At 40.7% G+C, this 20,219-nt stretch overlaps 1 protein-coding gene across 1 annotated transcript in view; it reads right to left on the bottom strand.

Annotated features, from left to right (window-relative positions):
- Positions 1 to 628: 628 nt before the first annotated feature.
- SGIP1 (SH3GL interacting endocytic adaptor 1) overlaps positions 629 to 20,219 on the bottom strand; it is a 106,904-nt gene continuing 87,313 nt past the window's right edge. Inside the window, exons 17-18 of the mRNA XM_060277462.1 lie at positions 1,744 to 1,855; positions 629 to 788 (exon numbers count right to left, since the gene is read on the bottom strand). Coding sequence (XP_060133445.1) covers positions 629 to 788; positions 1,744 to 1,855 — 272 coding nt within the window. The remainder of the gene's footprint in view (positions 789 to 1,743; positions 1,856 to 20,219) is intronic.

The following is a 20,219-nucleotide window of genomic DNA, read 5'->3' on the forward strand; positions in this document are numbered from 1 at the left end:
GTTAGATATTTGTAACATGTTTATTGTGTTAAGAAATGATGTCAAATTGTAATGATCTTTCTGGGGCAAAATTTGAATGCAACAAATGAGAGACAGAGACTGATTCAGAGTCTTCAGCAGCATTGGCTGCTAGCAAACATAGCTGAATGATCAGATGATTAATAGTGAAAAGCTGAAGAATGGCAAGCAGATTTCTAGCTATACTGTTAACTGTCCCATTTTCTTCTAGAAGTGCCGAATTTGGCATTGCCAAAAAACTGGAAAGCGAAATAGTCATCTATTATAGCTGCTTCAGAATGACCCATGCTCGAGCTGATGGTGATCAACATGAACATTTTGTGTTTGCTTTCTGACAATAGCTTGACAAATGAGCATGCGGCTCATCTGTAAAATCACTATACAACAATAAAAGAAAACATTGTGAGAGTTACCATTTCAACAACAAAGTATAAACTCCACAGGTACTTTTGTATGTTTTTGACATACAAAAATATATACAGAAAAGTTTTAGATATTTATAAATTAAGAATGCTATTGATCTTATTTACGATCTATGCAAAGTTTCTTGTGCGAAAGTTACAAAAGAACTTCCCCCTATAAATCTATAAGAGTTTACATAGAAAGATATTTACCAGCAAAGCAGTTGGGGGTTTGGCAAGACGTGTTCTAACCTGTTGTAATTTGTTACACGGAATGTTAGAACAGCAGGGGCGGGATTATTGGCAAAATGTCTAGTAATTCCTGCAGGAAACGACAGCACCATCTCTCCAGTAATTTTCACTATGCATCTTTAATATCAAAAGAAACGTAGAGAAAGAGAACAATTCATTCAGGTACATTTCCCTATACTTGGAGGAAAGAAAACTTTTTATTTGATTTTTTGTTGCATACAAAAATGTGTAGGCACTGGAAAAACAGATAAGTAACAGAGAAAAAGAAAAGTAATATGGAGTTGTGAAATGAAATAAAAACAGCAAACCAACATACCAGATTACAGTCATACTTCACTGAAGATCAGATGATATTTAAATACCCCAACCACGCTGAAGATTGAGAAGCTGGAGTATTTGGTTTTTCTCTTGGCACAGTAATATCAGCATTCCCTAATTTATGAAAGCATTCAACAGAACTCTGATTGCATCATGCTAAGGTCCCCTTTTTTGCAAAACAACTGATCCCTGTGTCCTCTCCCCACTCAGTACTTATTTACTGAATTATTTGTTAGCTGGAAAAGAATATTTTCTCCAACTTTGTTGCTGGTTTTACATCACCAGTTCCTAATGTGCGGCCCACCTAAGGTGATGTTCACACCAGCAGTTTAAAATTCAGTGAGGTTGTTTCCCACTGCTGCATTTGAAACCACATTTGCACAGTGCTGTTCATACCAGAGAGGGGGATCAGTTATGCATTCAGCCAAGGAGTATGGCCTTTTTTGTTTCCCTGCCTTCTCAAATGTACACGCCATTCTTAAAGCACTAAGTGAATGCAGCTGGACTGAAGTTCAATTGAGAGAGGGAAATGCAACAACAGCATTTGTCAAGAAGCTACAGCATCCATATGGATTGTGACTAAGGTCGGGTGAATTTGGCTTTGGAGGGGGGGGACTAGCAGTGGGAGTACACTGAATGCAGAGGAAGCAGTAAAGGTGTGCATGCCCTAACTGTAAGACCAACCCTAAACTGTCTATTATTGTATGGGGAAGAGATGGGGGTGGGGGGTGGGGAATAACAATTTGATACCTACTTGTTAGGATCTGCTCCTTTGAAGTATGCATTAACTGTTTCAGTGAAAGCTGCAGCTACGGGCAGAGTGTCTTGTGCACCCATTGTTAAGGGGCTGGGTCCTCTAGAAGAGCCTGAAACCAATGAAAAATAGTCACTTTTTATGCACACAGAAACCTTTTCGATTGCATCAAGTTAACTCCATCAAGGGGGAGAGCAGAGAAATCCAAAGAGAAGGCAAAAACATTCATTTTGCAAATAAAGCACTATACTGGCAAATTACGTCAACTTTGATTCTGGTCTAAAAAAATACTTACGTTTTTCTCTAAGCAAAAAATCAAAACCAAAGCTTTTAATCACTGTTAGTAGCAGTGTGTGTGTGTGTGTGTTTAATCCAAGCCAGGTACAGTTTCGAACTTCTGCTGCCTTTTAATTAAAATAGAGCTTTGTTTTAGTGATATGACTGTATGTCAAATTCTAGGTGGTGCTTTACTTCAGCACCAGAGCAATCTATCTACAGTGAATAAGAGAATAATCAATGTAATTTTGTTGAAAGGGAACTTCTGGGAAGAAAAATTAGCTGAAACCTGTGACTCCATCAAGACAGAACACAAGAGACAAGAAGTGCAGGCGATGCAGTGCAGTTAGCAAGATGATTTAAAAATGTTTTTAGTACTGGTGCTAGTGTAGTGTTAGTTTTCTTCCAGACTGGCACTATTTTGCCGGAGGGATTCAATTACATACCGGGTACTGGAAAATTTAGATTTGAGCAATTCAGGTGAATTAAAGCACTCTTGCGCAACAAACCCACTTTTTAAAAATAAAAACAACTGCAGTCTTTTCGGGTAAGAAAAGCGAAGGGGGAAACACATTAGAAAGTGTGTGATAATTGACAGGAAGTCGTAAAACCTGAACAAAAAATCAGGATGAATGTTCAATAAACAGTGGGTGTTGTATAACCTCCACAAAAACAAATCAGAAAAAAGCTCAATAAACAGGTTGTCTGGAGGTGCCCCTTGTCTGACACTAACTTTGTGCCCCCCCCAATGGGAGGGGGTAAAAGATGTACCTTTGACTGTATGGGGTAATAGCTAACTTGCAGGAAGACCACCTCCTCATTTAAAACAGGGTACATGTGCAGTCCTGCACTCAAAAGGCAGAGTTCATCAGGCACGTTAATTATTTGTTTGTTTAAAAGGGTGGAGTATCTATCCTGGTGATCATCATGGTTGGTTCTTGTTTTTCGAACACTTAAAATGGCTACTTGAGAATGTGGATAATTTGTTTTGTCTGGGTTTATTTAATGCACTAGAAACCTTCTAATTCATTATTTCATTCGGTTTGGTGACTTGCAGTATTTCAGTGCCTGGACTTTTCTTGGAAAGCTGATTTCAATTGCCTATCCAGAGATAGATCTTTCCCATGGACACAATTACTGATGTTCAAGGAAGGAAAAAACAACAAAGCAGGGGCGGCTGTGGGTGAATGAAGGGTCTCACTTACCTATTCCTCTTTGGACAGTTAAGTAAGAATCCCATAAAGTCCCAAAGAGGCCCTGTATAAAACTGCTCTTTCAGCATTTATTAAGGCCAAACTAGGTATGTTGGGCAAGCTGCCCAAATGTCTGTCCCATTCACATATAAAGAGGGGTGGGGGTTGGGCTGCCATCACCAAAGTTGTTGAGCTTTCTTTGGCAAAAATCCCCCCCCCAAAAAATGTCATTTTGGAGTTATGTTTCAGGAACATTGGCAAAAAACAACACTGCTGACATGGATCGACATGTGTATGGATTTTCCCGGACATTTTAACAATTTCCGCCTGGGCACTGCTTCTGACTGCAGTATTCCGGATATGTTCGGGAGATTCCGGACATATGGCAACCCTTCTAGGGGGTGCTGAAGAAAGGGACACAGGAAAGGAAAACCTACATTCTCTTCCACTCGATGTTGCTGGACTCCATTGCTTTAAGTTGTTTTCTCTGTCCAGTTCTACTACTGGAACTAAGCCAACCTGGAAGAAAATGAAAGCTCTGGAGTACAGAAATATAAAGTGGAGGAGAGACAACTTTTGCTCTTCTCCCTCATGCACTCCTTTTCACATAATGCCTCCTAACCATGATTTATAGGTGAACAGGGCAGACATATGGATAACATACATATGGCAGCCCCATCACACCTAGTTTGGCCTTTAGAGGAGTAAATTACTGCAGGGAAAAACGTATTCAATTGAAGAGTAGATGAAATGCCTTGTTTACTCAGAATGGAATCACAGAGGAACATATTTGGCAAGAATTGCCTTATGCCTTCAATTAATGTTTGGCAGAGATATCGCAAGTTGCTCAATGGATATTACAATAGTTAAAAATTGTATGAATTAAGAGTCTCTTCCAATAATATCCCAAACATTTTGATAAAATAAGCATTAGTGTGATCATTCTGGAAGCCTGCACACATTTTAACTCTCAAATATCACACTGACGTAAGAGAAAAAAGCAGCAGCCTAGGCAAAAGGGAAATTTATTTTTATTTATGTGTATTGAACCCCTATTTCCACTGAATCCCTGGGCATTTGCAGATGCTCAACAGAAAGTCATGCTGAACCAAAAGCTAGCTGAAGATGTGATGCTTTATCTGGGTCTGGCTCAAAAGAAACAGCGATTGCAATGACAAAAGAACAAAAAATAATTGCATGTATTCTCCCACTGTGAGCAGATGTGATCGATACCATTGGGGTTATCTGACTAAGTCATGTGCAGAGTAGATATGTGTTTTCGGATATCACACCCCCATGGTTTTGCCTTACTGTAAGTACTGTATTTTTTCATGTATAAGACTAGGTCCCCCCCCCTAAAAATAATGTCAAAAATGAGGGGGGTGTCTTATACACAGGGCATCTCCCCCCATTTTCTTAAATCTGAGTCCCCAAAAATAGGGGGCGCCTTATACATGGAGGCATCTTATAGACGGAAAAATACAGTAAGTCTCCAGAGGATTAACAATATATTTAGTTGCTCAAGAAAGTAAAAATCCAATGCAATTCTCCCTTTATTTCAACAGGTATTCCAGAATGCAGAGAATAATAGAAAAGTTGTGCAAACACCTAGAAAGTTAGAAAAAAAATACAGTTTTCATTTCTCACTGGAACACAACTAATCTCCACATAGGCTGGTAGGGTTATCTCTCATTAAGACGGAAAGGTTGAAATCTAAAGAGGAGCAAGTACTTGGTAGACGAACTGCAAGAAGCATATTTTAGACTTCCCTCTGGTGGTGGCTTCTGCCCTTCAGGACTGGTAGGGCAGAAAGCAGGGAGACATACAATAAGTGGAGTTGGAGTCAATGACAGACAGAGTCTGTAAGAAGGGCTGGCTGAGGTTCGTGGGGGAGTGCCCCATTCACTGTAATGGACCTGCCTCCACTGCTTCTTCCTCTGAAGTGCCTTCCTTATGTATCTATTCCCACCATGACTATATAAATATGGAAGAAAAGACCAGTCTATTAATTCCAACTAGGTTCCAAGTCTATTCCAGAGCTTAATGATGAAAAGAGAGAGAGAGGTTTCTTCAATACCTCCATCAAGACCAAAGGAATGTCAGATTACGAGGTCTAAACAAACAGCAAAATGAAACTATTTTTAAAAGTTTTCCCCACACCAACAAGTTTCAAAGTATTACAAAATAGACTGTGCCAAAGAATGTGGTAAATTTAAATGAATCATATGACTAGTACAATGCCACATGCTGAAATAATCCTTAAGTAAAAGATAGTTGTTGTTGGGCTGGACATAATAACAAGAATCATCTGGTGGGGGGGGGGTGGAGATCACAATGAACCTCCCTTCTTCCCCTTCTTGGGGAGCGGCGAGGAGCTTCTAGCTGGTGGGGCTAATTAAGTCCCAATTTGGCCGGCGAGACCAATTCCCACAAATCATGCCAGTTCACAATCAGGAGCTTAAAATGGCATTCAGCCCGTTTGTCTGCAGTAGCACCCAAACACCTTACTAAATAAGCTACTTCCGTAAGTGATTGGGACATTTCTTCTTCTTCTTCTTCTTCAAAGGATGGGGAGGGGGAACGCCCTAAAGGTCCTTCTGAGTAGAAATCATGATATGACTAAATCCACCATGTAAATCAGATTACACTTCCTAGTCTCTGTCCCTTTTCTCACACAGAAACAGATAGGAATACATATAGAATTGCCATACAGAGTACATTTCAAAAGAGATTTTTAAAACGTTTGGCTGGCTGTCTAGCTAGAAAAAGTAGCACTAAATGCTTTGTAATATATACCCAAGCTTTCCTATTGTTTCTTTTACCCTGCTATGGGGTGCTACTGTTGAAATAATTCAGTATGCAGCAGGTTGTGGGTTATCTGTTTACCACTTATGCAAATTATCTCTGGCAGGAGTTAGGAGGCCAGCAAGGAAAACAATTACCATCATGATGTTGCAGACAGACACCTTTCCCCCCAAAGCAGTTCACACTGTGTCATGATCAGCATTGCCTATTCATCTGAGGAGAGCCTGCTTAATTTAAAATCTCTTAATGTGGCTAACGAAACCTGGGAAAATGTTTCCCCAGCACTCTTGGAAAAGAACATCCATCTTTAAATGAACACCTCTACATAGTCATGTCCTCTTCAGTCATTATCAGCCACGCAACCTTATGATATACAAGGGATAAATATGACAATTACAAAAAGAAAGTTAATTTTCTAGTGTGTTTTACATTACATTTTCTACTATTGTATTGTTGAAAATTGTCCTTATTCTGGTCAAATATTTAAATTATCGAAAGTACTTCTGATTTGAAACAAAGACAAGATACGGGGAATATATTTTCCCCACTGGGATACACAGAACTTGGTTTGATGAAGATTCAGCCACCATGAAATTTAATGTGCAGATATTACGCTTCACATGGCAGGCTCCAACACTGCTTCTGCATGAGGCTTGCATGTCTCTTCTCTAGCACTCTTTTGCTAGAGGACAGATGATGACTGGCCTTTGTGATTCCACCTCCAACGGCAGCACTGTGTGAAATGCTGAAACTGCCCCTGCCATGGTGTATAAAAGGACCATGCATATAATAGCAGAACTCCCTAAGGGGACTTTCACGCCATAAAAGTCTATTTAAAACACACCCGTTTAGTCTTCAAAGGAAAAGGTTGCAATTTAGCTTATGTCTAGTTCCTACTGTTCTGGCCAAAGCACTCAAGGTGGTTTATAGGGTATAACAATGACTTACAATCTAAGAGAGAGGGTAGAAAGGAATGGGAAGAGGAAAATAAACATATCCAGCTACAGACTTCCATATTATTACATAATGAAGTTACATAATGATGAGGCGGAGTGACCATTACAGGAAGCAATACAAGAAAGGGCCTACTGGCTGGATCGATTGAAGTGCAGAGTGTTTGAGGACCGGGACATTTGCAGGGAAACCAAAGTGCTTGTTTACAAAGCTATTGTACTACCAACCTTACTATATACTTGTGAAACATGGACCACTTATAAACGCCAACTCCTCAAAAGATTCCATCAACGGTGTCACTGAAATTTTTGCACATCACTTGGAAAGACAGGCGAACTAATATCAGTGTACTGGAAGAAGCAAAGATAACCAGTGTTGAAGCAATGATTCTTCAACATCAACTTCGTTGGACTGGTCATGTTGTGCGGATGCCTGATGATCGTCTTCCAAAGCAACTACTCTATTCCGAACTTAAAAATGGAGAGCATAATGCTGGTGGTCAACAAAAGAGGTTTAAAGACGGTCTCAAGGCGAATCTTAAAAAATGTAGTATAAACACTGACAACTGGGAAACACTGGACTGCAAGCACTCCAGTTGGAGAACAGCCTTTACCAAAGGTGACATGGGCTTTGAAGAAACTCGATCTCAGGACGCAAGGGAGAAACGCGCTCAGAGGAAGGCACGCTTGGCAAATCCACACCATGATCAACTCCTGCCTGGAAACCAATGTCTCCATTGTGGAAGGATGTGTGGATCCAGAATTGGCCTCCACAGTCACTTACAGACCCATTGTTAAAATCGTGTTTATGGAAGACAATCTTACTTAGCTACGAGTGATTGCCAATGAAGGAGGAGGAGGAGGAGGAGGAGGAGGAGGAGGAGGAGGAGGAGGAGGAGGAGGAGAAGGAGGGGCGAAGCCAAATGCTTATGTGTCCTAGCCGGGCTAATGGAGAACACTTCACGGTATCACATTTCTTTCTACTGCAGCTGTTTAAATAGCTGATAAAGGAAGGAAATTTTCAGAGGAGCTACAGCAGTATATCAGCTACTGTATATCAGATTACTGGCAGCAATCCTTTTAAGCGCATCTGTTATGTGCATGACCACAAACACAGACATCATGCTGAACCCAGAATGGACCCAAAAATGATACAAAAAGGAGTGGGGCAAGACATGCTTGCGCGGGCTCTGCCAACATGTGCAGGGGTCCAGAACATAACCCCCCCCACACACACAAATTGGTTGCTCCCTGTGCCTGGAAGTTCCAGTAACATTAATGGGCATGTGAAAAGAGGCACAGCACAGAGGAGAGACCATGTACAATGGCCATGCAGAAGGATGGGATGGATCATGGCCACTGCTTACGGGTCCTGACTTGTGTGTGCACAGACACATGGTGAATGCACATAAACCAGGAGGCAGTACAGTGGGCATGACACTCTTCCCCTTCATACGCTCGTTGCACACAGTTTTCAATGCTATGAAAAAAGCTTTAGGATTCATTTCACCTTAATAAGGAAATCCACACAGCAGAGTTAAGCTGAAAATGTCAAAGGTCTTGTATTTTGCAGCAAAATGTGAAATTTCAGGGAGTGCAAGGTTCACTCTGAAAGAGCGACGCTCCTCTAGAAAAAGCAGGTCCTTTGTTGGAAAGCTGCTATCCCTCAACTTCCTGTCAATGAAGTTGCAAAAGGAAGGGAGGGATCTTGCTGAACTGTGGCATATCTTTGCCGATCATTTTGCTTAAACTGATGCTGCAACTCTCACTTTAACAAAGTGATCTGAACCACAACATATCTGAATCTTGATCTTGTCCCACCCTTGGAAAGAGATAGTGTGGACTGTAATCCACTGAGGTTAAGAACACACAGAGAGCTACGCTTTCCCCTAAAAGAACATCAACATGGATGCAGGAGAAGACTTTCCATGGGGAAAGAGACCTACATTTTGGCTCATTCCCACCACAAAGCCAATTCTCTTAATTACTTTCCCTCTTTTCATTATTACATTTTTATGCACTATTAGATTGCTTGCACCCTTTTTGCACCTCCATTCATCCTCTGAGAAATCTCTGAGTCACAAGGTTCATATTTTCAGCAGTGAAAGAACAAAGGATGATTTAATTTTAGGGAATATTGGTCCCAAGAGGGTTATACAGGCTTGAAGCTATTATTTTGCAACTATTTATTTTCATGCACAAAGTCCAAAGGGAACAGTTTCCTGGTTTTCAAAGAGGAAAAGATCAAAGTATACATCACAAGGAGGTAAATTTTGATGTGTCTGTTGGAAATTCAGCCCAACCTCTCAAAATGAGACTGAACAATAGACTCAACAGTTACAATAGTCCCACATGTATTTATGCAATACTGTACCTAATGACACTACTGACATGGACCAATATCCTCATGAATTCTTAGGTGCTCTAGCAAATAATAGCTTGCTATGAAGGTTCAAAAGGCATGGATGGATGGATGGATGGATATAGATACGGTATATAGATTCAAATATATAGATATAGATATATAATTCCGAGTACAGGTAGGTAGCCGTGTTGGTCTGCCATAGCCGAAACAAAATAAAAAAATTCCTTCCAGTAGCACCTTAAGGGACGAACTAAGTTTGTCATTGGTATGAGCTTTTCGTGTTTCAGTATATCTGAAGAAGTTTGCATGTACACGAAAGCTCATACCAATGACAAACTTAGTTGGTCTCTAAGGTGCTACTGGAAGATATATTTTTTAAAATAATTCCAAGTAGTTAAGCTATCATCGTTAAACAGACCAATTCAGAATCTGCTCCCAGATCAAAACATCCTTGCCTTTGGAAAGCAGGCCTAATGGGGAAATGGTTCTAACCTAGCTTCCTTCTTGCTATAACAGATTTCCATGTGCAGCGATCATTTATGTTTAAAAAAATTAAATGTGGGGAAGTATCCAATTATGTGATTTTCCACTGGCACCCTGAAGTGGTATGGTACCCAGAAGATTGTCCTGGATGATTCTATGTAGCTTTCACATGAAGTCTAAGGGTGATTTCATATAGTCAGGCATGGGGAACCAATAGCACTCCAGATGTTGCTGGACTCCACTTCTAATAAGCCAGCATGGCCAAAGGTCAGGGATGATCAAAGTTTTAGTCCAGCAAGATCTGAGGACCAGAGGTCCTCTATTCCTCCTTTAGTTTGTTAGGAACATAGACAGAATAGGTTGAGCTGGACAACTGATGAAGCAGCTGGCTAAATTATGGACTTTGTTTATATTTCAGTCCCTAGGCCTTCAATTGTGAATTGATGGCATCCCAGAAAATGTAGATGAAGTGTGTGCAGGATTTAAACTGAATGAATGAGATGACAATTTCACTATGAGCCCCAGCCAGTCCTGAAACATTTGATCTACATCCCTAGCTGCATGCACCCTTACTTTTCAAAGATGCAGTAACCAGCACACTTTTAGATGAAGAGCCAATATAGATGAACTCTAGGTAGCATATTTATAATTATGAGATTGTTCCTACTTACTGGCTGTGGCAAGTCATTTGTTAGGGGTGCCACAATTTATGTTTTGCAATGGTATTCAAGAGACACAGCACCTGTTTCCACAAGTATTCTGCAACTATGCAACATTGCAGACTCACTAGAAACCATTTTGTGCTTGCACCTTGAAAAAATTTATGCAGATCAGTTATATTTGTCTTGAAATGTAAAATTCAATAAAAGTACGGTTCCACACAGGACAACTAGTATGCACTAGATGGAATGGATGTGTAGAATAATAGAAGCATCACATTTGGCCCTGGCCACTGATGCAAATGAAATGGAAAAAAAACACAGGATAGGCATATAAATCTACATCCCGATAACAGCAAAATATGATATTTTAACACCATTCATACCTTTGCATATATGTGATGTTTGTACACAAATAGTTTGAACTGAACTAACATGAGGCATCGTCAGGAATTTTATGAAGTTTTGTGACAAATCTTTCATGAACTACAGAATCTGGATTGTTGTGGGAGGGAAGAATTATTTTTATAATTAAGATTAACCATTCACTTTAAAGAAGCTAATGGGATAACCCAATTTTGATAGCTGCAGTGCTTCTGGGGAGTTTCCTTAGACTAAATTGTTCTCTATTATAAGCTGCTACCTGTATTATACCAGGCTTTTTCTCAGGTTTTTTTTTCAATTAAATTCCTAATTCCTGGCATAGAATTTGCCTTCTTTACAGTTGCTTTACAAAGGCCCAATGTCTTCATCCAACTATGCACGATGGCCCTAAAATCTTGTTTCTGGTGAGAAACTGACACCATGAGCATATATGTGAAATGAATATTTTTTTCGCCCAGGCGTTCATCACTTTATCCTTATTTCCATTGAACTGCATTTGCCCATTCGTACATATTGGAGAGTTTTGGAGCTCTTCCCAATCCCCTTTTAATTAATTATGATAATTTATTATTTAAACCCCGCCCATCTGACTGGGTTTCCCCAGCCATTCTGGCTTCCAACAGACATTAAAATCTATTAAACAATTAAAGCTTCCCTTTTGTTTCACTGGGGTACGTCACATACTTTAATTGTATGATGTGTGGTAAGCAGTTATTAAAAACTATTTGGTTTTACCTCTTTTTCTGTCTCCCAAAGTCCCAAGGATATATTTGTCACATTAACCATCAAGGTGTAATTTAGTTTCATCATCTCAGTAGTGCTTGGGTTGTCACTGCTTATTGCCCATGTTATAAATTCAGCTGGTACCACTGTAATACATCTTTAAGTGTCACTTCTCCAAGTGCAAAAGGTAAATGTTTCAGTAGGACACATAAGCTAGCTGCCCTCAATAAATAGGTCATTTGCAGTTATGATAGCAACGTGTCAAATTATTCAATCTTGTATTTAACCCACAGCTTGGTCTAAATCCTTATTTATAGTACATCTTTAAAATCCATTAGATGTACAGAAGAGTAACCAAGTGGCCCTGATCCACTTATAATCTCATGCAAGAAACTCCTGTAGGATTAGACAAATACTTTGGAAAGTGAAGTTGCCCACCTGCCATTGCTGTACATTAGATGTACATACGTGTAATGCTAAAGTATATTTGAATGTGAATCCCTCAGCAATCTGCCCATGTGGTTCTGAATGTGCATTCCTATGCAATTTGTCCAGGTAGTTTTAGATCAAGCAAAGAAATTATAAAGGATATAAGTTGTTTCTCCATAGCTATTCTTCTTGATAGAATTAGGCAAGTGTAATTTTTCACCAAACTTTCATTTTATGCTTTATTTACACCATAGAACAGGGGTCAGCAAACTTTTTCAGCAGGGGGCTGGTCCACTGTCCCTCAGACCTTATTGGGGGGGGGAGACTCTATTTTGAAGGGGTGTGTGTGAACAAATTCCTATGCCCCACAAATAACCCAGAGATGCATTTTAAATAGAAGCACACATTCTACTCATGTAAAAACACACTGATTCCCAGACCGTCCGCGGGCCGGATTTAGAAGGTGATTGGGCTGGATCCGGCCCCCGGGCCTTAGTTTGCCTACTCATGCCATAGTCCAACCCCCTACACAATGCAGGCTGCGTAATGCACGAAGCATTTCCTGTGTCCCCAATGGATAGCCACAACCTCCCAAGACAGTATGTTCCAGTCCTTACTGTTATAACAGTCTAGAACTGTTCTTGCCATTAGGTGGCCTCTCCCAATGCTTAGCCAAAATCTGCTCCCTTGTAATTTCCACCCATTGGTTCTAGTTCTACTCTCTGGAACAAAAGAGAACAAGTTCATCCCATCTTCTGCATGAGGGCCCTGAAGATATTTGAAGACTGTTACTCAAATGCTGGCTGACCAGCAGAAAAATAGGGTAGAACTATTACTTCTTGTGACCTGGAAGCTATGCTTCTGTTTATGTTACCTGCATTTGCTTTTTTTAATCATCATGCAGTATATTCTCCTTGTATAAAGTGATTTGCAATCCTTAATCATCCTCACAGCCATTCAATAAGATAGATAATTCTTATTCACATCTTACAGATGTAGAGTTGAGACCTAGACCACAGGACCATTTTCACTGGTGAGCAGTCTAAGACTCAAAAGCAGTATTTATCCAGGTTATCACCCTGGCTTGTTCTGGAATTGACACTTGACCTGGAAGAACAATTAAAGAACAGTTAAAGTCGGGTCATATTTAGTCACTCTGAGGTAATTAATGCACAAGTGGTCTTAAACAGACCATAGGCATTCATATCTCCCCACTCTTTCACATCCAGATTCATAGCACAACAACAAACAAAAAAGATTATAGACTTGCAGTTCATAGCAGGTGCAAATAGTTCAAAACATCATTCACAGGGGCATGTTCGCCTTGTGTTTTTAAGCAACCTTTGCCATTGCTGTGTGCAGCATGAACAAATGGATCAAAACCACAAGGCTGTAAATTCTCATGTAGGGAGAACTAGCATGTATGTAAGCAAATCATTGTTATGGATGTATAGCAAGTTCCATATTTCTCCCTCCCACTTTCTTCCTGAATAAGCAGCAGCCATGGGAAGCTGAAATGGAAAATGAAAAGGAGAGGCTGCTTAATCCTAACCATTCTTGCCATTTGCTGAAAACTGCTCTTTTAACCTGGGCTTTCCCTGCCAGGGGGAGATTCTGAGGAAATAAGCAGTAGAAAAGGAAATCATTTTTCAGCCCCTCCCTGTTCTGGTTCTCTGCTCAAAGCTTTGGTTTCCTAGCTGCTCAACAAGGAAGAAGAATTAGAGAATTGCCCATCATGTGTAGTTTTGGCCCTTAGGCAACTAATAAAAGCTACTTGCGTAAATTCTGTCTTGTAGCCTATTCATGCCATCCCTTTTAGACAGGTACAAAGTACATCTATTATAGCTTTAATAGTACAAAATGTCATTGTACAAATTGTGCAGTGAATATGAAGAGTATTAATAAATAAGAGCTAAGAATGAAAAGCTCATTGTTAATATCACAATTATACAACTCCAAATACTAATCAAAATATGAAAATAAACTCAGACGTTGAAATGTATTTTGATGCTCAGCACATCAAAGTGAGAAGTAGGGTTAAGGCACTGGGGTTTTGTAGCCTTGAAATTTTATTATTTTATACTGTTATGTTTTTATTGCTTAGGGACAAACAGAGATAGACAGAACCAGCAAAATTTCAGAGTACGCTGTGAATAAATCAATTCAAAATAGTCAAGATAAAATTACATGGCTAAGTAAAATTAATTGGTTCAAGTGTGTACCAATTATGAAGCAATCATCATGGAAATAACAGTATCAATTAACATAAAATTGCCTGTTTAGTTGTTGAATGAATGTGAGTGGTTACATGGTGTTATATTTAATATCAGTGTTATGAATTGTATGAGCTGTGATGTTTCTTTACAAACAACAACAGGGAATTTAAACCTGAAATTTCGTTTTTGCTCAGAACCGTGAGGTATGTACAGGAAAAACAATGGTTATTTCAACATGTGCAGAGCAGGTTAAAAAGAGAGAGGATGACATTTTCTTCCAAGTCTGAAGCCCATGGGCACACCATGGAGATCTGCTATAGTGCCCGCCAGGTAATCCTATCTTCTCTATGTTGCAATTATCAAACAGACAGCTGTCCCCTCTCTGCTAGTTTTTAATCAGCCATAAGGGGCAAGGGTAGAGAGCACAAGTGGTTGCCCTGACTGATCCAAGCACTGGGTTGCCATACATGTTGAATTTCCTGGGCATATATGGAATACTGCATCCATCAGCGTAAAATCCATGTTGGCAGTGTCAAATTTGCTGTTTGGATTTTCACTGTTTGAAATATGGCAACCCTATCCAAGCACCTTTCCCACATTCTTGAGCCTTGCTAACTGAAACTTATCCAGCATAACAAGACTAGACAGTGCTCTGGACGTAACTCGGGATTCACGTGCTGTAACAGATGTAAGCCATTCTGTCCTAAAAATGCTTTGCAAACAAGTCACAGCATGCTACTGTTGTTCTGTCAACTGCCTAAGGCCAGACTTTAAAAGGCCTGCATTACCCAGAAAACCTATGTCAGGCGGCATAGTGAGGATGCAGTGGAGGTAGCAAAGCATGCCTTCGTTCCTGTCCCTTCACTGCCAAGAGGTAGGCTCAATGATAAGCCCTCACCATTGTTTGGTTGGATCTTTCCTCCACTTGCAGTTGCGTCCAGCGTGTTTCCTCGCCCTAAGCTCTGGAGTATACCAGGGAGCCAAATGGGCTCCATGAAGCAGAAGGAGCAGGTCAGGGGCAATTGCATCAACGGTTCAAGCCATTCAGATGTTCCAGAGGTCAGGCAGGACCAGGGCAGTCTCGAGCAGGTCGGCCGCCCTGGCGCTGAGGGGCGGAGATCGCTCCGGCGCCCCCGCCCTCGCAGGGCGCAGCATGGTTTCCGCGCGGCTTCGCCCCTCGGTGCCCTGCCTACCGGCCCGGCGCCCTGGCGCACCACGCCACCGGGGGTCTACCTAGAGCCGGCCCTGGGCAGGACTTTGACAGGAGCACAAGTCAGCCAGAAAATCCACCAGAGCCGCCTGGAAGCCCACTCGATCCATCAGCCTCCAAGGGCAAACCATCCTCATGCAGAGGGGGGGAGATGCTGAAAGCCTAAATCTCAACAGGAAGCGATCTGACCATGACCAGAGACTGATTTCAATGCTCCCTTCTTTCAGATCACCCTCTACCTGTGCAGTTGAGAAAACAAGGTCCAGAGTGTGGCTTGCCACATATGTTGGACCGGTGACATGTTGAGACATGGCAGCCATGAAGTCCTGAGCCACCCCAGAGCCACTCGCCTCAGCATGGATGTTAGTCCTCCAAAACCAGCAGTCTGGGAGTCCACAACACCACCTCCGAGCCCAGCTCTGTAAGCTTAGGCAACGAGAAAGCTGAGCAGCGAGGCAGGAAGTAAGACAGCAGAATCCCTAATCTGTCCTGATTGCCCAATGCTAGGAACACACACTTTAGATTCCCCCAACTGTACAGATAACAGGGAGAGGGAGAGAATTTCTGTAGAACATAGCAACTTCCCCTCCTCCTCCCTCAAGTCTGCCCTGATGCCAACCTGAGTACCCAGATGGGCACAGCTCAGTGTGACCAACTCCAACCTGCTCACCCACCCAAGTCTCAGTGATATAAACCAGATCAACCTCCTCATCCATAATCAAATTGTGGATGAGGGAGGTCTTACTCAGAGTTGACCTGCAACCCCATGAGTTGCCATAGATGCCAGTTTTCTCATACCTCTTTTACCTTTGAAATTGTCAAGCAGAGGCTAGGCAGCACACTTCAGATGGATATAGTTGCTGTCCCATAGACTTAAGCACCCTTCTTCATTTTAAATGTTTGAAGACCCAATAAGCATAAACTGATACACCAGCCTTCTTATTCACAAAGCAGTTGATTTGAGAATATGTCTTCTAAGCAGACAAAATTAAATTAAGTTCAGGGGAGAAAGAAAAAGTAGGGAACCAATATTTTGGACCCAACAAAAACCCAACTACTGTTACTATTGGAGATAATGAAATACATTCACACTAAATGGAAAACAGTTTTTCTAAAATGCTACCCAACAAGTGAAGAGATAAATTTGCAGAAGCAGCAATTTCAATGTAACTTTCACATGTGATATTTGCAAGTAGTGTGATTTACAATCATGACGAACCAAAGCACTTCAGAGGCATGGATTACTGTAGTGGAGACATAAAAGCTGGGGAAATAAAGTTTCACAAAATGTATCTGTAGATGAGAGATTTCTGTCAAATATGCTCCTTGGGGTAAAAAGTAGTTGCCAAATATTAGTATTTATTAAGCATCAGTTTGTTACGTGTCATACAAAACTCAGCAGCAGATGACAGACTCAGAGGGGCTACAATTTAAGGATCGACTAGGGACTACATTACAGTACAATAAAGTTGGAGATTGATAATTACTTAGGATGCAGGTTTGCAAAGGCAGCAGATTTCTTTAGGCAGTAGTTTAAAGAAGAGGATGGGAGATCAAACTACTGCTGACTGCTTGGGACTCTCATTTTTTAGTAAACTAAACATCACCTGTCTCACTTTCTGTATTACACTGCTTTATCCAAACAGAGTGAATCTGTCAAGTTTCTAAAACTGCAACCAAGAGGGTCCACCACACGACATTGGCTTGTTTTCAACAGATAGCAACGGTGTCATCAGCACAATGGCAGTGGCTTAATGTAAACATTAAACACTATGAATTACAATTACCAAATAGGATATGCTGTTTAATATGGTGGAGAGCCATTCCAAATCACAGCTAGATAGACCAACGAACTAATTTGGTATAAATCAGCTTCCTATGCTCCGGTTTTGAGAGCTTCATGTAGCACCAAATTTATGGTCATAGTGCAGGCTGCCCAATGATGCTCAGTTTGCATTTGGCATCTGGGCAACAACTGTGCCTTTATAAGCAATTGCACAGTTAGTACAAAAGGGCATCCCATCCCATCTTGCAGATCTCACATGAATGCAGGCTGACTCCTCCCTCTGCTGGGCCTAGACAAGGGGTCACGTGCACTGGGACACGGCACCAGTACAACGATTTCCTTTGCCTTATGTTCTCCCACACTTAAAATTTTCATATAGAGGATGGTCCCTCCTCTGACTCCTTTTCCATACTCATCCGTATCCAGCATGCAATCCTTTTCCTTTGTGAAACACAACAATGGAATCCTCTGGAAACAGTTATTCAAAGAACTCTTATGCTGAAATATAAAGGCTTTCAGCTTACCGTTGCTAATATGCCCTACAAGTCTAGCAGCACCAACTACCAGGCTTCTAACCTTAAAAACCAACTTCTATTTAGGATGCAAATTGGCTTCAAATGTATTACAAACTTGAGCTTTGCAGAAATCCAAACAAATATCCTGCCTTGCCATAGATATTCATCAGCTTCTGATAGTGACACAGATGCAGTTGCTGGGATGGGATTTCATCACCATCTTTTTTTGGAGAGGGAGGGTTGGGGATAAACCTTTTCACAATCTGCAGGATCCTGTCCCCCTCACTTAGTTCCTCAGGCTTCCTCTTTACCACCTACTTCTCATTCACTCCCTTTCTTCTACTCCTCCTCCCACAAACGGGCAATTACAGGAAAATACCCAACACTTTGTGGCTTATTCCCCTTGCCTTGAATAAACGTATTCTGTCAATGCTGAAAGGAGTCTTTGTCAAAGAAATCCAATTAGAAACTAAGAAATCAATCCAGCTTTTTGGTAATTTGCACCATCTGCTCTTATTGTTCTTGCTGCTGAAGTTTTGCTGTTTTTCTGCTGGGTTTGTTTACAGGTTATTGAAATTGCTTTATTGAACAGGCTTTATTGACATGTGGTTGTTTTTGTTTGTCTGTCTGTTTGTTTGTTTATGTGATGCCTCTTTGGCACCTGATGAAGACCTTTTAAAAACTATATTTTATAGTCTAGGGCTCTCAGATTCAACCATAAGAGAGTCAAGGTAAGAAGGGGTAGGACCAGGCACCCCCAAACTGCGGCCCTCCAGATGTTTTGGCCTACAACTCCAATGATCTCTAGCTAACAGGACCAATGGTCGGGGAAGATGGGAATTGTAGTCCAAAACATCTGGAGGGCCAATGTTTGGGGGTGCCTGGGTAGGACTAACCTGTGTGTGATTTTGCCCTAGTGACAAGACTTAGCATTTTGGCCATTTTTAAAATTCTCAAGCCTGAGGTATAAGGCATTTCCTATTTTGAGAGATTTGCCTATATTTTTTATGAGCTGATTATGCGAGATTTAAAAATATATGGAAACTGATCAAATTCAAACCAAAAAAATGTAGACAATTCTTACCTACAGACAGAAATTGTTTACTTAACAATGCAAGTGCTTCAATAAGACTATTCTAAATCATGAAATCACTAGCATTAGAAGGCATCTCAAGGCAGCCCTGTTTAGGGAAGTTTTTAATGTTTGATGGATTTCTATATTTTAGTATATTGTTGGGAGCCACCCAGAGTGGCTATTATTATTATTAATATTATTATTATTAATTATATTATTATTATTATTATTATTATTATTATTATTATAGCAGGAAATCATAGGCTTTGTGAATACAAGAAATCAAACCACTGTACATATTTGCTTTTTAAAGGCAGGCTGAAATGTCAGAGATGAAAGCCCTATTCAGATGCGCTAAAAGTGTGCAAGATCAATGTCTGCTTGGGAGTGTGCATGTGTGAATGCTGCCTTTCCCTAATGTGCAGACAGGTTCTTTATCCACAGAGCCAATTTGGATGGAGACAGGGATTCCCTGGGTTAGGTCTATACATGTTTAGGCAATATTGTTTTATTTATTCAAAATATTTTTATCTTGCTGTTCTGTCTACTGAAGGAATTTGAGGTGGTTCACATAAAATATAATATAATAAAACATGCAAAACTAAATCAGCAGAGGCACAGATCAAAAACAATATCCACAAAAGAAGATTGATCCACTACCTGGGTCCGCCACTTTTTAAAATAGCAGTGCCTTGGCAACATGGCACCAAAAACAAGCACAGAGGGGAACCAGGTGCAAAAAATTACAGAGCTTCAGTGCTACTTTTGACAAGACTCTCAAGCCTAGCTTGATTATAGGCCCAAACAATTAACTGCTGAGAGAAACATGTAGTCAATTAAAGCTGGTCCCCCCGCCCGCCAATAGCTGTTTTCCTACAAAATTAAAGTTAACCGGCACCAAATATGGGCAATTCCCCAAGACGGATTAAAAAAACAACTGCTTGCAGATGGGCAACAACTTTTATAGATAGCAGAATAGTTGTACTATGATGTTAGTTATGTGAAGTATATTTAAGGTACATAAACCATTAGGGGGTATTCCTTTAACTTAGAAGGCTAAAAGGGTCGTATCGGTATTTGCAGATCACAAGGACCAATCAATAACTGGTTGAGATTAGGCAGAGGCTGACTTAACGGAAAGGAAAGATGCATTCGCTTTACCTAGTTTATAAGAGAAAAATATTTCCAGAGCCATCAAACTTAGCTTTCTCAATCTTCATCAGGTGCCCTTCAAACATTTTGAGTTATAACTTTATTGGCCCCAGCCAGCATGGCCAATGACTGGGGATAATGGGAGTTGTAATCCAGAACATCTGGAGGGCACCATGTTGGCTAACTAACTTACAAGATCCATTTCAGACCACAACATTTCATGCTCATATGAAACTCGGTCATTCTAGTACA

This window comes from Zootoca vivipara, chromosome 7 (assembly GCF_963506605.1).
Source record: "Zootoca vivipara chromosome 7, rZooViv1.1, whole genome shotgun sequence".
Classification (NCBI taxonomy): Eukaryota; Metazoa; Chordata; class Lepidosauria; order Squamata; family Lacertidae; genus Zootoca; species Zootoca vivipara.